The sequence below is a fragment of the Taudactylus pleione genome, unplaced genomic scaffold (genome assembly GCF_031769625.1).
Source record: "Taudactylus pleione unplaced genomic scaffold, aTauple2 ptg000629l, whole genome shotgun sequence".
Classification (NCBI taxonomy): domain Eukaryota; kingdom Metazoa; phylum Chordata; class Amphibia; order Anura; family Myobatrachidae; genus Taudactylus; species Taudactylus pleione.
In genome coordinates, this window is record NW_028285031.1 from 2250001 (window position 1) to 2267704 (window position 17704).

General features: G+C 42.8%; 1 protein-coding gene across 1 annotated transcript in view; it reads right to left on the bottom strand.

The window, feature by feature from the left end:
* The window catches only part of MGAT4B (alpha-1,3-mannosyl-glycoprotein 4-beta-N-acetylglucosaminyltransferase B), a 316749-nt gene that overhangs the window by 89591 nt on the left and 209454 nt on the right, over window positions 1–17704 (bottom strand). Inside the window, exons 5-8 of the mRNA XM_088454751.1 lie at window positions 17407–17453; window positions 9578–9691; window positions 8626–8701; window positions 6320–6434 (exon numbers count right to left, since the gene is read on the bottom strand). Of these exons, the coding sequence (XP_088310877.1) occupies window positions 6320–6434; window positions 8626–8701; window positions 9578–9691; window positions 17407–17453 (352 nt within the window). The remainder of the gene's footprint in view (window positions 1–6319; window positions 6435–8625; window positions 8702–9577; window positions 9692–17406; window positions 17454–17704) is intronic.

A 17704-nucleotide genomic window follows, 5' to 3' on the forward strand; every position in this document is an offset into this window, starting at 1 on the left:
CAACACCTCTCTAGAAGTCTTCCTCCCACTTGTGGAATCGATGCCAGGTCGAGTTTCTGGACCTCGCTGGGCTAGAGGGGGTCCTACATGATACTAGCTATCTATCCCATGACTTTTGGCACTCCAGGGTATAATATATTTGCACACAGTAATATGGTTTTTCCAGAAGCAGATTTGCAGCCTTAAGCTGGATTTGTTCCAAACGCTAAATTAAGCCCAATATTTGCTACACAGCAAGCAGAGCAAGTACATATGTGCTGATACATCCGAAGATTGTGTCCCGCTGTGTTCACACGGACTGCTATATGCAGGCGCATGGCTTGTGTGTACATCAGTTTACAGGGGGATCAAACACGTGAGATGGCAAAATAACACACATATTTACGACCAGAGTCAGCCTTGAAGGCTCCTGCACAGACTTTAGGGCTTACCACAAAACCGCAATTAGTTTTATCAAGGTCAACCCATGCCTGCAGACGTGTAATGTATATCCCATAAGGTTATTACTCCCGGGAGATATGTTTTCTTTCTATCAGTTTACCAGCTTGCCATAGGTGATCTAGATTAGTGAAGGAAAAGAAACATTTTATGTTTGATCACCTTTGTGTTGGAATCCCCTAATCTGGACAGAGATCTAAATATGAATAACATTTGCTACACTATACGCCATGCATGTTCTAGTATGGGTTTTATGTGTCTTTGGCACAACCCAGCAGATGCTTCTACATCGGGTACGTTAATTGACAAGTACAATTTTCTGCCTGAGAGGGCAGTGGGGAAGATATCATTCACACTCACACAGGGAAAAACGGAGACTTATACATAAAGTTCCTCCGCCCAGACGAATATTTAAAACTTACTTTTGTTTGGTTTTACTGTGAAAAGTATTTCACCTTCTCTCTCCGCCGCAGACGCTCACTGGCTGTGCCTTACAGAATCTGCTCTGCTTGATTAATGCAAGGGAAGCCTCCCATTGTCCCCATTTGCATTTATATCTACTTTATACAGTAATGTGATTGAGTTGTTCAGCTCAGAGGCCTGATTATTATTTTTCCGTACAACAATGGACGGTTGCTGCATTTCTACTTACATTTCAAAAAAAATAAATAAAAAGAGGCAGAAATACAGAATAATAAGGACCCTGCAGATTTACATTTTACACTTTCAGGCCCTGAATAATAGCCAACAACTTTGCTGCTATTTGTTACGGTACATTTATGGTGTGTTGCCAAAAAGGCTATCTGTGTAATATTAAAGCGCACATGTTAAAGGGGGCACACTACTGAACAGAGAGGCCCCTGGGTGGCGTAATGGATTTGACTATTTTTGCCTAGTTACTCGATAATTTGGAATCCTCGCATGTAACGTAAATAATAAATGCTTAGCGTTCAATAATCGAACGTGGTGGTTAGACTTTATAAAGTAGGTCTTTATAAAACGAATACAAAAGGCAATCATTTGAAATCAAAAGAAAAAAAAATGTATTTAAGTCACAGCCAGGAGAAATGTATCTGTTCCTGACGTCCTTTCCCCAACCCTCATGACGACAGCTTTACGCTTTGTAGCCCTGCCCTCTGACAGCTAGAGAGAACCAGACACATGCTTACAGCTATATTGTGACCATTAGAGGAACTGCAGGTAAAATTAGTGCTGAATGTTGTGAGACCCTTCGGAATTATTATAAAGTGCGCAAATATATGCAGGCAACGATCCTCGTAGTGCCATACTGGGGGTCCTGGGTTGCCTCAGAGGGGCTGGTCCCCAATTTAGAAACGCATGAATATATGGCCCAGAGTGCAGCTATTAGGTAGTGTAGGCAGGGCAGTTTCTAGGGTCTGAGGATCCCAGTGCGAACAGTCAACATGCGCGCCCCCCCCCTCCCCCAAGAAGCAGTAATATTGTGGAGTGGGCGTGGCCTCAACGTGAGGGGGTGTGGTATCACAGTAAGGGAGCGTGATCTCGAAAGACCACAGAATGTCAGCTACTGTGACTACTGCGTACAGGGGTGACTAACCTGTCAGAGGCAAAGCGCTGAAAAATATACAGTCAGGTGCATAAATATTGGGACATTGACAGAATTTTCATATTTTGGCCTCTATTCACCACCACAATGGCTTTGAAATGAAACAAACAAGATGTGCTTTACCTGCAGACTTTCAGATTTAATTTGAGGGTAATTACATCCAAATCAGGTGAACGGTGTAGGAATTACAACGGTTTCTATATGTGCCTCCCACTTTTTAAGGGGCCAAAACTAATGGGACTATCAACTCAAAAGCTATTTCATGGACAGGTGTGGGCTATTCCCTCGTTATTTCATTATCAATTAAGCAGGTAAAAGGTCTGGAGTTGATTCTATGTGTGACATTTGCATTTGGAATCAGTTGCTGTCGACTCTCAATATGAGATCCAAAGAGCTGTCACTATCAGTGAAGCAAGCCATCATTAGGCTGAAAAATTAAAACAAACCCATCCGAGAGATAGCAAAAACATTAGGTGTGGCCAAATCAACTGTTTGGAACATTCTTAAAAAGAAAGAACGCATCAGAGTGCTCAGCAACACCAAAAGACCCGGAAGACCACGGAAAACAACTGTGGTGGATGACAGAAGAATTATTTCCCTGGTGAAGTAAAACCCCTTCACAACAGTTGGCCAAATCAAGAACACTCTCCAGGAGGTAGGTGTATATGTGTCAAAGTCAACAATCAAGAGAAGACTTCACAAGAGTGAATATAGAGGGTTCACCACAAGATGTAAACCATTGGTGAGCCACAAAAACAGGAAGACCAGATTAGAGGTTGCCAAACAACATCTAAAAAAGCCATCACAGTTCTGGAACAACAACCTATGGACAGATGAGACAAAGATCAACTTGTACCAGAGTGATGGGAAGAGAATAGTATGGAGAAGGAAAGGAACTGCTCATGATCCAAAACATACCACCTCATCAGTGAAGCATGGTGGTGGTAGTGTCATGGCGTGGGCATGTATGGCTGCCAATGGAACTGGTTCCTTTGTATTTATTGATGATGTGACTGCTGACAAAAGCAGCAGAATGAATTCTGAAGTGTTTCGGGCAATATTATATGCTCATATTCAGTCAAATGCTTCAGAACTCATTGGACGACGCTTCACAGTGCATATGGACAATGACCTGAAGCATATTGCAAAAGCAACCAAAGAGTTTTTTAAGGCTAAAAAGTGGAATGTTATGCAATGGCCAAGTCAATCCCCTGACCTGAATCCGATTGAGCATGCATTTCACTTGATGAAGACAAAACTGAAGGGAAAATGCCCCAAGAACAAGCAGGAACTGATGACATTTGCAGTAGAGGCCTGGCAGAGCATCACCAGGGATGAAACCCAGCGTCTATGCGTTCCAGACTTCAGGCTGTAATTGCCTGCAAAGGATTTGCAACAAAGTATTAAAAAGTGAAAGTTAGATTTAGGATTGTTTAGTTTGTCCCATTACTTTTGGCCCATTAAAAAGTGGGAAGCACATATAGAAACCGTTGTAATTCCTACACCGTTCACCTGATTTTGATGTAATTACCATCAAATGAAATCTGAAAGTCTGCAGGTAAAGCACATCTTGTTTGTTTCATTTCAAAGCCATTGTGGTGGTGAATAGAGGCCAAAATATGAAAATTCTGTCAATGTCCCAATATTTATGCACCTGACTGTATGTAGCTAAATAAAAGTCAGACAGCATGCGCTCCAAAAATGGGGCGTGGCCTAGCTGTCACAAGCCCACGCCGCATTTCTGTGTGCATGCCTTTGGTGTGACATTTGCAGAAGTATGACCTTGCATCACACTTGTTTTTAGTCGCATTGGGAGCGAACCCAGCACATTGAAAATACAAGCCAGATCCTCATAAAATACACTGCAACAAACCACTTCCACATAAAATATATTGGAAAAGCCAGAGGCACATAAACTATGTTTTAAAACCACATCCACCTCAAATACATTATTAAAACCAGAACCACATAAAACACATTGAAAAAACAAGATTCACATAATACACACTTTATGCCAGCCCCCTCCCTTGCCATTCCATCCCGACAGGTCTTAGGCTTCCCCCCCACTGGCTCTCAGGCAAAAGTGCCCATTATGCAGTGCCCCCTGTAGTTGTCCCCATATGCAGTGTCCCCTGTATTTATGCCCCTTATGCAGTGCCCAAAGTGGTAGTGCAACTTATGCAGAGCCCACAGTAGTGGTGCCCATTATGCAGTGCACCCAGTAGTAGTGCCCCCAGGAGTGGTGCCCCTATGCCATGCCCCCATTAGTAGTGCCCCCTGTAGTCATGCCCCAATAGTAATGGTCCATGTTGTAGTGCCCCAGTAGTAGTGTCCCCAGTTGTATTGCCAATAGTAATGCCCCCTGTATAAATTCCCCAGTATTAATGCCCCTGTATTAGTGCCCCCAATAGTAATGCTCCCTTTGTAGTAGTGCCCCCAGTAGTAGTGCCCCTGGGCCCTGAGTAATGCCCCCAGTAGTGGTGCCTCCTAAGCAATGCCCCCAGTAGAAGTGCTCCCTGAGTAATGTCCCCAGTAGTAGTGCCCGGGTGCCCCCAGTAGTGGTGTCTCCCCCAGCAGAAGTGCCCCCAGAGTAATGTCCCTAGCAGTAGTGCCCGGGTGCCCCCAGTGGTAGTGTCTCCTCCAGCAGAAGTGCCCCCAGAGTAATGTCCCCAGTACTAGTGCCCCATGGCCCCCAGTGGTAGTGCCTCCCCCAGTAGAAGTGCCCCCCTTATAATGTCCCTAGTAGTAGTGCCCGGGTGCCCCCAGTAGTAGTGTCTCCCCCAGTAGAAGTGCCCCCCTTGTAATGTCCCTAGTAGCTGTGCCCAGGTGCCCCCAGTAGTGGTGGCTCCCCCAGCAGAAGTGCCCGCCTTGTAATGTCCCTAGTAGCTATGCCTAGGTGCCCGCAGTGGTAGTGCCTCCCCCAGCAGACGGGGGGCACAAGTATTGTCCCTAGTAAAGGCTGTCTGCACAAAAAAAAAAACAACCCAGTAATACTTACCTTCAGCTCCGCTCGGCCGCTCCTCTGCACCATGGGAAAGACGTCATGACGTCCTCCCATAGTGCACACTGGGGGAGCCGAAAGCTGGAGCCTCCGTCTCCGGCTGCTCTGCCGGGCGCCCGGTGGTAACTGAATCTCAGCGGGCGCCCTGCAGTTCACAGGCTGTTTCTGCAGCACGGGTCGTCTGCCCCTAGAAACTGCCCTAAGTGTAGGACCACCTGAGCAGAAATGCCATGATGCGGTGGGTGGCTTATGATATATCTGCAAATGAGTGCGAGTCCTCTGCATTTTATTATGATGTAGGATGCAAATCTATATTGCTGGCCTATTGCAGAGTGTTGGGGACATTTGTGTTTTCTTGCCTACATTAAGCCTCCCTCTCACTTGTGATAGACCCATCAATTGATTATGAGCAGCTTCCATTCTGTGTATCACAGATTGGTATAGGAACAAAGTGACAAGCTATTCTAAAATGTTATGGGCATATATGATCATCAATCACAACAGCGATTGGGCCTCATGCTTACGCCCCCTCTGCTGTCATATACAGGGGGTGAACTGGCTGAGATTCCTGGTAATCACAGCTCCCTGTAGCGGCTCCCCGTAGCACCATATAGAGGGAGACAGTACCTTAGTAAGATATTAAACCACAAAATTCCTGAACTATGTACTTTCTGCAATTAAGTCCGGTCGGATCTCATGCTCACTTGTGTCAATAATCCATCACTGCACCTTTATAACATTTGTGCACATATCAATTCACTGTGTGAGAAAATAAATACAGTTCCGATACTAGCTGGCCATGCATAGTACTGTAATAAATACTTCCTGCATCATGATGTGGGATTATAGTGGAATACAAATTACTTTACATCAATAAAAATCAGATGCAAAATTGTGCCATGGAGACAAGTAGCATACTGCAGAGGCTGCCATACTATGTCATTACTAAGGAGACATCAAAAATGTTTAACATCTATGGAAGCTGAAATGCCAATAGTGTTGCACTGGGAAAATAGTAGGGATGTGCAGGCTCGGATAGGTTCGAGTTTGCACGTGGAGTTCGGATTTTTCCCTCCAAAAAAACGGAACTCAGAACGAGGCAAAACGTCATCTTACATGGACGAACATCATCATTCCTGGTCTTTTGTCCAGGAATGATGATGTTCGTCCATGTAAGATGACGTTTTGCCTCGTTCTGAGTTCCGTTTTTTTGGAGGGAAAAATCCGAACTCCACGTGCAAACTCGAACCTATCCGAGCCTGCACATCCCTAGAAAATAGATTATGCAAATTTACCAATAAAGCCGAGCTGGGAGAACTCCAGAATCATCCACTCCTCAGAGGGCTGCTGAAGGGCAAAGTTCTTCATCGTGCTTAAATAGTTGGGTTTGGCCACAATGTCATCCTCCAGCTGCAGGAAGGAAAAGGCTCCTTTATCAGTAACAATAACCCATATAGTGTAGAAATGATTCATTATAGAAAAAAGCTATTTCGTTACGAAGGTAAACCATTTATGTTAGGATACGTATAAACAAGGTTAATAACAGTGCTTGAGTGGGTGTAACTGTCTCAATTAGAGATAAAAGGACGAAAAACTGAAAATAATACACAACACAGATAAAAGTAGAAACATTGAAAGGGTAACAACAAAATAATGTGTAGATGCAATACTTAACAGAATGAAAAAACATAAAACACCTGGTTTGTATGGGCCATTAAAGTATTAATAATAGCTAAGACAAGTCATAAAGGACAGTAGTATTCATGCAAAAAAAAAAAAAGAAGATATTTCATTATCATATGCAAACATTCCAAAATACGGAATATTCTGTTATCCAACGTACCACTGGTCCCAATCATTTTGGATATGGGAGACTCAACCTGTATTTTATATTATATATATATATATATATATATATATATATATATATATATACACACACACACACACACACACACGCGCGCCGTCTAGGTCAAAGTCAGGGGGATGTAGTCAACATTCCGGCACAGACAATAGAGGGCTGATTCAGAGATGGACGCTAATGCGATCGCAGCTGCGATTTCGCACGCAACACCGCAGCGGAAATATTCTGTCTGCAAAGTTCACCCGAGCATAAGGATGCCCCAGTGCTGCCTATTGGTAACATCGCCGCACAACGGCAACAGTCTTGGCCTTGCGGCAGGTCTGACCTGCCATAGCCTTGGGAGTTCTTCAGACACGCAGATCTGCTCATGCTCTCACAGTGGCTAATTTATGCACGCCCAAGTAACGCCGTTTAAACGGACAGACACGCCTGTGTTTTACTGACCACTCCCCATCACCACCCCCAAACGCTGACAACCTGTCACTCACTCTACGATGGCTTTCTATTTGCGTTCATGATCGCAATGTGATCGCTGCGCACATGCTGTTCGGCTTATACGCATGCGTGATGGCAAACAATCGTTCGATTGCGTACGCAATCGCCTTTGCCTCCATCTCTTAATTAGGCCCAGAGTCCAGGCATCAGAATCCCATCAGCAGTCAGAATCCCTGCTCCAGAATCCAGACAGTGAGTATTAAGGTTAGGTTTGGGGTTAGCCACTAGGGGGAGTGTTAGGGTTAGCCACTAGGGGGAGTGTTAGGGTTAGCCACTAGGGGGAGGGTTAGGGTTAGCCACTAGGGGGAGGGTTAGGGTTAGCCACTAGGGGGAGGGTTAGCCACTAGGGGGAGGGTTAGGGTTAGCCACTAGGGGGAGGGTTAGGGTTAGCCACTAGGGGGAGGGTTAGGGTTAGCCACTAGGGGGAGGGTTAGGGTTAGCCACTAGGGGGAGGGTTAGGGTTAGCCACTAGGGGGAGGGTTAGGGTTAGCCACTAGGGGGAGGGGGAGGGTTAGCCACTAGGGGGAGGGTTAGCCACTAGGGGGAGGGTTAGCCACTAGGGGGAGGGTTAGCCACTAGGGGGACGGTTAGGGTTAGCCACTAGGGGGACGGTTAGGGTTAGGCTACGGGAGGGGAGGGTTAGGCTACGGGAAGGGAGGGGACGGTTAGGCTGCAGGAGGGGAGGGCTAGGTTGCGGTAAAGGTGGGTTAGGAGAAGGGTTAGAATTACCTGCATGCATCAGGATTTCCTTTGTCGGGATCGAATACCCAACCCAAGTATTTAATTTGAGTTTTGGATCAGTCTTGGATTTGAACTTTTTTTAAAACTTTTAATTGGAAGGTAGGTTTGGAGTGAAGGTTGGTGCTAGGTTAGCCTTTCCAACCTTAATGATTTTTTCTTAAAATAAAAATTTCCCTAAATATTTACTGAGAGTTACATTCTGGAGCATGTTGACTGTTACCTAAATATCTTCTTGAATATCCATTTTCATGTAAAAAGACAATTTCTAAGAAATGTAGAAAGCCCAAATTATACCTGTAACAAATATACTAGAGCAAAATGGCCGATCTACGCTAGTGACTTATGTTCCCATCAGGACATTGGGTATACAAAATAGTTTATATATTCCATCGTATTGTTTTTGTGAATTTTTACAAAACAAAACAATTACAAACAAAATAAAAAGGAGGTTTTTCTTTTTCTGCACCAGTTGCAACGCTGCAAATCAATGTGTAAACGTACCTGCACATAGTATGTGCCCTTTGATTGGGCGTACATCATTAAGAAGCAATAATCCAGATTTTGTTTTGTCCTCCACCTGCAAAATAAACAAAAATTTACATTCAGCTTCCAGCGAGATGTTGGTAAGACGACCTGTTAAAGATAATTTAGTAACTGCAATGTGCTTCTGATTTTGTGTATGAATCCAGTAAAACTTACAGGGCAAATACCGCAATGGCATGTAATCATCATCATGAAAGCCACAAATAAAATTAAAAAACAAAAAGGAAATAGAAGAAACGATTTGAAAGCAAAGCCGTAGAGGCAGACGTGATTACCCAATGGATACTTTTAGTCACTGTAAGGAGAACTGCAGAACAATTTAATTTAGAGGGAAATGCCAGGATCAGTGGAGGGAAAGAAATAAATTTTTAAATAAACAAAGTATACGGGCCACCAAATTATAGAAAACCAATTATCTGGAAATGGACAAAGAATAGCAGAAATAATAAATCAATTACCTGGAAAATCATGCAATAAAAGGTCTACCCAAGAAGGAATGGTACATTGATTTTAAAATAAATAGACAAGTAATTTAAAGGACAAGCGTAAAAATTAAAACACAGAATGCAAAATCACATACAATACTGTGTTGAAAGTAAAAATCAAAATATCCATTAGTGACCTCTTAAGTGCATCAAACCATGGATTTAACATTCTTTGAAGGTGAGATTAACACTGGAATGAAGAAGAAAGTAATTTCTAATCTCTCTGTGACACAAAAAAGTGCTTCATTTCTGCACGGAAAACCAGAAGCCACAGCTAGATGTCAGGGTTATTTAATATGCTTCGTATTACAAGACAGGAGCCAGCTGAATCATTGTTGAACATTCCACTCTCCCGGCTACGTCAGTGGCTCGGAGTAACTGATTCTAGAGAAACAAAAAACTAAAATATAAATTTACAAAATTACCTGACACGCTCTCTGGGATCACCAAAAGATTCTCGAAGCCGTGAAAAATCGGGGTAAAAATTGGGAGATGGGGATATAACTTCTAAAAGGCCGGATTGGATTTCATTTGGGAACCTGTAAATAAATACAAATAAAGGTGACGTGTATTTTGATTTTCAAACTCAATTATATTTGCATCTATTGTATATTGTAGGATAAAACCCTGTCCGAGAGAATGTAGCATAACCCACTCATCATAGAGCAGTATGGAGGTGGGGGTTTATTCTCACAATTACTGGTTCAATCAACAAAGAGTTGATTTATATCTATCTCCTTGCTTACTGAAAGCATCTGCACCATATTATTAATAATTATTAAAATTTCTTTATATAATCTAGCATATTCTGTTGCGCGTTACCACTGTGTGCTCAGTAATAATACCAGACTGGACAATACCAAACAGATAGAGAGGTAACGGGGGCCCTGCTCGTATGCGTACAGTCTATAAGGAAATAAGAATTTGATACATCATGCTACATAGAAAGTGCTTAATGGGTTGTTGGATCCAGTCATACAGCAATGTTGGCAGTAAACTAAAGGTGCATACACAGAGCGATATATTGTTACGATATGATCGATAACAATATCGTTCCACGATATTTCATTGCATGTTTGTACGATGCGCGCTCCCGCTGGACGGTAACGATATTGTCCATGCAAACAGGCCACTCTGGGCCATATTGTTATATTCCCTATAGGGATCCACGATCGCTGGTAATATCGCTGTTGAGCGGATGAACAATATCGTTCATCCAGCACACCAGGAATTTCAAGGGAGATCGTTCAACAATATCGTTCGCTGAACAGATCGTCCCATGTGTATGCACCTTTAGCCTGGAATCAGAGGGTACTTTTAGTATGAAACACCACATGTAAATTTTGTTTGAACTGTGCTGAGGGGAGCTAATTGGGTAAAGTAGCCTAGGGAGGGTGGTCACACAAAGCTGAAAAGCAGCTATGGTACTGTTTGGAACAAATGAATGCCTTAAAATGCACTTTTCGAAAACTTTGACTCTTGAGATTTTATAATGTACATGACTTACTGCATTTCCAATCCCCTGTTCAAGGAAAACCTGCTTCTATCTACTTCCATTCTGACTGTTGGCAATCTGGTCACACAGTAGCTACCTGTTTCTTACATCAATCCTCCACCAACCTCAGCCAAGCCTGACATCACATGCAGTGAGTTTAGCAGGGAGAGTTGCTGGCGATAGGACTACTTTGATGAGGGTGGAGGTACTGCGTGAACAGTGCATGGTGTCTGCTGCTAAGGAGCGTCAGCACACTTGCCAACTGCATGAAAGTGAGTAAGCAGGTGTTCCCGACAACACAATATGGAACACACATTACAAACACACGAGATTCCGGGGTGCTAGTAAAAACTCAATCACTTGGATCTGACCCCCACACCCCATGTCACTCTCTCCCCAAGTCATGGTCCAGCTGGATTGTGAGTGATGGATCAACAGCCTCCATTTTCCTCATTTCAAGCAGTGTCTTTCACCCAACTTACTAAGAAAGTCTGGAGTGCAGAGGTATAAATAGCCTTTAGTTCTGATAAGATCCTCGCACATATAGAGTACATTAATATTATTTGTATGTTACATTAGCAAAGCATGTAAAGCACTTGCATTTTAAGTTTAGGAGGCTATCTATTATGGCTAATGGCACTATGACAGGTGAATTCATCATCGGTTTTGTGAAAGTATGAATTATCGGAGCCTCTGCCTGCCAGCAGACATTCTATCCAATGTGATTTTAGAACCGAGCAGAAGTCAGCTGAACAACAGCAGCAACCACTGAGGGACCACAAAACATGAAACGCAGAAGTGCATTATGTAAAAGCTACTAATAAAACTCACAATATACCAGAAAACAGTCTCAGGAGCTAGAAGATCGTTATGTACCGCCGTTAAGGATTTGACTGTGGCAATTCATTTCTGTACATTACACACAGAGACCTTGATGGTAATAAGTGGTGACTACATCTTTCGTGGATATTATATTCTCTACAAAGATGCCAAGCACAATATAATAAAGGGTGGCAGCCGTTTTCATACAGCTAATACTCTAATTCTACCAACACTTGGCACAATTATGGTTGGCGGATGTAATCAATCGTAGTACTGTGTGAGGGCTTCAAAGCAAAAATCCAGTGCTACATGGGAAATTGGAGAAGAAATTCACAGTTGTATGGTACAAATAAAGGATTATGATGTATGCAATACATATAATTAAAATAATGTTCAACAGATAATGAGTACTTTGGTTTGACTAGGTCTGGAAAACGTGTTGAAAAACGTCCTTCATCAGGTGAGTGTTACAACGTACTTAGCATGTTGTTAAAACAAACATTTAGATTTTACAGTCATGTTTGTGAGTATTACACAGTGCCAATGCACCTTCATTCAACTGTTATGATTACGTTGCTTATAATGAAAGTGCTTAAAGAAGGGATGGGGAACCTCAGGCCCGGGGCCATATAAGGCACGCGGAGTCATTTGGTCTGGCCCTCGGAGCTTTTGTCTGCTAGCCTCATCTGGTATGAGGATACCTAGAATGTCACTCTGCAGCCAGAATCTATGCAGGAGTGCCACCTAGAGCGTCCTTAGGATGCTTCAGACGATCACACCGCTGCCCTTACAGCTCCCCGGAGCATCCTCAGAATGCGCCAGGTATTGCTGTAATCACCGGTGTTTGTGGCCTCGCCACGTCACATGAGGGAGCGTGGCCTGCATCAGGCCCACGAATAATGATATACAGTCAGGTGCATAAATATTGGGACATTGACAGAATTTTCATATTTTGGCCTCTATTCACCACCACAATGGCTTTGAAATGAAACAAACAAGATGTGCTTTAACTGCAGACTTTCATCTTTAATTTGAGGGTAATTACTTCCAAATCAGGTGAACGGTGTAGGAATTACAACGGTTTCTATATGTGCCTCCCACTTTTTAAGGGGCCAAAAGTAATGGGACTATCAACTCAAAAGCTATTTCATGGACAGGTGTGGGCTATTCCCTCGTTATTTCATTATCAATTAAGCAGGTAAAAGGTCTTGAGTTGATTCTAGGTGTGACATTTGCATTTGGAATTAGTTGCTGTCGACTCTCAATATGAGAGCCAAAGAGCTGTCACTATCAGTGAAGCAAGCCATCATTAGGCTGAATAATCAAAACAAACCCATCAGAGAGATAGCAGAAACATTCGGTGTGGCCAAATCAACTGTTTGGAACATTCTTAAAAAGAAAGAACGCACCGGAGAGCTCAGCAACACCAAAAGACCTGGAAGACCACGGAAAACAACTGTGGTGGATGACAGAAGAATTATTTCCCTGGTGAAGAAAAACCCCTTCACAACAGTTGGCCAAATCAAGAACACTCTCCAGGAGGTAGGTGTATATGTATCAAAGTCAACAATCAAGAGAAGACTTCACAAGAGTGAATATAGAGGGTTCACCACAACATGTAAACCATTGGTGAGCCACAAAAACAGGAAGACCAGATTAGAGTTTGCCAAACATCTAAAAAAGCCATTACAGTTCTGGAACAACATCCTATGGACAGATAAGACAAAGATCAACTTGTACCAGAGTGATGGGAAGAGAAGAGTATGGAGAAGGAAAGGAACTGCTCATGATCCAAAACATACCACCTCATCAGTGAAGGATAGTGGTGGTAGTGTCATGGCGTGGGCATGTATGGCTGCCAATAGAACTGGTTCCCTTGTATTTATTGATGATGTGACTGCTGACAAAAGCAGCAGAATTAATTCTGAAGTGTTTCGGGCAATATTATATGCTCATATTCAGTCAAATGCTTGAGAACTCATTGGACGGCGCTTCACAGTGCAGATGGACAATGACCCGAAGCATACTGCAAAAGCAACCAAAGAGTTTTTTAAGGCTAAAAAGTGGAATGTTATGCAATGGCCAAGTCAATCCCCTGACCTGAATTCGATTAAGCATGCATTTCACTTCATGAAGACAAAACTGAAGGGAAAATGTCCCAAGAACAAACAGGAACTGAAGACATTTGCAGTAGAGGCCTGGCAGAACATCACCAGGGATGAAACCCAGCATCTGGTGATATCTATGCGTTCCAGACTTCAGGCTGTAATTGCCTGCAAAGGATTTGAAACAAAGTATTAAAAAGTGAAAGTTAGATTTAGGATTGTTTAGTTTGTCCCATTACTTTTGGCCCCTTAAAAAGTGGGAGGCACATATAGAAACCGTTGCAATTCCTACACCGTTCACCTGATTTGGATGTAATTACCCTCAAATTAAATCTGAAGGTCTGCAGTTAAAGCACATCTTGTTTGTTTCATTTCAAAGCCATTGTGGTGGTGAATAGAGCCAAAATATGAAAATTCTGTCAATGTCCCAATATATATGCACCTGACGGTATATCTCAAAATGGCCCTTGGCAGAAAAAACATTCCCCACCCCTGGCTGAAAGCATGACTAAACCCCGGAATTCTAATCTTCAGATTTGAGCAAGGTTACGTACAGTGATCAGTATTAAAACAAATACTACACCAATGACAGAGCGCTGAAGTGATTCCTATTATCCTAGGACTGTGGGCCTGATTCATGGATGTAGTCTTTTTACGCTGCTTCTGTGCCAAATATGCAAAAGTCGCCGGAGGTGTCTTAAGTAAAAAGACGCCCAACTGCTGGCTTCTGTGATCCGATGGCTGCGTCTGAAGATGGCGTATTGGGCCCTCTGAATGAACATCGGACATTTAAGTAACCCTCAGGTTATTCAGAATGTCTGGCAAAATCACACTGCCAGGACCAGTGTAGCTACGTCTAAGGGGCACTGTGACCGATGACAGCGGACCACATCCGCACATGCGCAGTGCGTCTCCTGCGCAGATCACTAAACATCTGAGATTTTCGTAAATATTGGAATCACGTAAAGCTCTGATTTAGGCCCTGCGACCGGACAAGATCTCATACAGGGCAAAGGTGAAGATTGAGCTGCTGTGACATCACCGGCCACACCCCATGAATCAACCAACCCACACACTGCATACCTGCAAAGCAAGTCTGCCTAGCTGTCAGTCACTATCTGCCTGCCTAGCTAGAGAAGTACCTCCCTCCTAACATGGCAGGCTACAGTGAGGCCATGCTAGGCATATTTAGATAAGTATAAATACTCCAGGCATTTCATGTATGTTATTTAGCTGAGTAATGCACCACATTTAACACACATTGTCAAATTGAGGCTTTAATTGGCCATTAAGAAACAAACAGGCTTTAAAAAAAAACCCAGTACCAATATAAATGCGCAAAACCTCTTGGACTTCGGGCTGATAGCCAGGGCTACCTACGGGGTCAGTGACTGATGGAACATACAGCTTAACAGATACAGAAGATAAATCAATACTTGGGGAACAAAGCACAATTCTTAAATAACTTCTGGTCATTTCAGCAGCCGACGGGGCACAATGAACCCATTACAAGAAGCCTATTATCCTCTGATAACCATCCATTATGTGGCTTGTTGGCAGGGACTGCCCGCCACATCACATGCTAAATTTTCAGCTCTCTGAGAGGGGCCTTAGGCAGAAGGGGGGAGTCCTTTTCCACTTATGTTCCAGTCTCAAGAGGCCTTTCAGGCCCCTTTTATTTTACAGCTGAGCGTTTTCACTTGATTGGAAAGGACAAAAAGCCAAATCATGTCTGTGAAAGGCATTGGAAAATCAGCATCTCTTTCCAAAGATCTAGAGAAATTGTAGCCATCCATATATCCCAACATAAAAGACTGTTGGATGTTTGGATATTTTCAGCACTAAAAACTGTACATAAAGTGGCTGATAAAAAAAAAAAGGAACAAAAATAAAGTATTAAGATTTATTTTAATTACAAAAACTAGTTCATGTGATGGACGTTCACAAGCCAATTACAATAAGTGTAAACAGTTTTTGAGTTGTTAAAGTTAGGAAGTCCTCTCCTGGTAAATAAAGTTGTTGCTAGCCCATGTACTTGTGAGATGGTGGTTTTTAGCCTGAGAAGATCAACATCTGAGCTCTTACACCCCTTACTATTCCCATTTCATACCAGCAGAACTTGGCAGGTGGCCCCATTTGATACAGTCTCACCTACACCTGGACAGTTAAAGACTTAAATATTGTCGCCTGGTTCGGACAGTTCCCGATTTCTGCTACGATGCGCAGTTGGTATGGTCAGAACAACACGAATCCACAGGTCCATCCTGCCTGGTGCCAATCGTTTAGGCTGTGGTACAATGATGTGGGGAATGTTTTCTTGGCATGCAGTAGGACCCTTAATATCAAGTGAGCATTGTTTAAATTCCAAGAGCTGAGTATTGTTTCTGACCATGTGCTTCCCTTTATGACCACAGGCTATCCCATCTTCCAATGTCTGCAGGATGAGGCACCATGACGCCAAGCTCACGTCAACTCAAGCTAGTTCCATAAACATGGCCATGAGTTCAGTGTAATGCAATGTCACCAGATCTCAAATCTAACAGATCACTGTTGCAGTTTTATTGTCTTTTATTTTTATTTTTTTAGTATTTTCCTAATAATAATAATAATAATAATAGTAAAGACATAATTTTCACTTGGGTATGACCCATTTTTACATTATTATGTGTAAAACAGGTTAAAGCTTACAGTACTAGGAATGTGGTCACGTCTCATCCCTACGCTGTAATGAGGGGTCCATTTATTCCAGATTACAATGGAGAGCAAGTTGTCCAACTCTACATGAGACCCCAGGCAGGCATCATGCGTACCTCATCACTAATGCATACCTCCCAGTCCCGATGTAGGTGACAGTCATGATTTTAGAGCCCTGTCCCACTTTCCTGATCAAGTCTATATGGCTGGTGAAGTAAGTTCCATTCATAGCTGCCTTGCCAAGCAAAGCGACCCACGCAAATCTGCAATGGTGTACACAGCAATCAAAGGGCAGGGAACGAGATGGCGGGAAATCCAGCACTGGTCACGCCTCCTTGCGATGCACTGCCACGCCCCCTAGTATGCGCACTGCGATTCAAGGGGACTAAGGGGTCTATTTACTAAACAGTGTTTGGAGACAGAGTGAAAAGTGATAAGAAAGTGATAAGGTGCCAGCCAACTGTCATCTCACAGGCTGTTTTTGAAAATGACAGTTGGGAGCTGATTGGCTGGCACCTTATCACTTTTCACTCTGTCTGCTAACACTGCTTAGTAAATAGACCCCTAAATGTTGAGGAGATTTAGTAACATGGCACCAGAATTACTTTTTAGTATACTAAAGAGATAGATTTCTTCTATATCATTCCTACCAGCCAACCTCTATATCTCCGGCTGCGCTCCAGCGATTTTCCTCTCTATACATTCTATTTCTCTACAAATACTCAATTCGCCACCTGCCTGCGAATGAGCCAGGAGATTTATTGCTAGATTATATGCTTAACTCTCGCTAATATGACTCCTTTTGTGCCATAGCTTAATAAGCAGGTCCAAATTCTCTCATCTGATCCATTCACAACGCATTTAATTCTAGGCTGTGGGAAGCAGCGTTTGAAATGCCTAAATTAAAATGACAGAGCTATTCCAAAAGTCTGTATAGAGGAGCTCCTGAATGCTATACTCAACAGAGGCGCTGAAAAGGAATCTGTGCTATCAAGTTATGCAAGATCTTTTTTTTTTTTCCGGAACCTATTCTGCATTTGCTAATTCCAGGGCTGAAAAATGGAGGAAGTAACATCTTTTTTCAGGAAGAGGAAAATCACAAATGGGACTATGAATATGCATATAAAATATAACTTACAGGCTTTTTATATTTTCAGCTACACCCGTTGCATACTGAGCATCAGTCTGTAAGAAAGACAAAAAAAAAGTAGAAATTCATAAATGAAACATAAATATTATATATTGTAGTGAATAATATCATAGTGCAAGAGTCAGCTACACATCTTTCATTAAAAAGCCACTTATCAGTTTCCCTAGGAATCGCTCAGCCATACTCCCCAATAGTTCCAATTTTCGTGGCACGGTACCAATCATCAGGGTCGGAAAGCACCATGGTTACATCAGCGAATGTGAATATAATTTGGGCAGATCAGGGA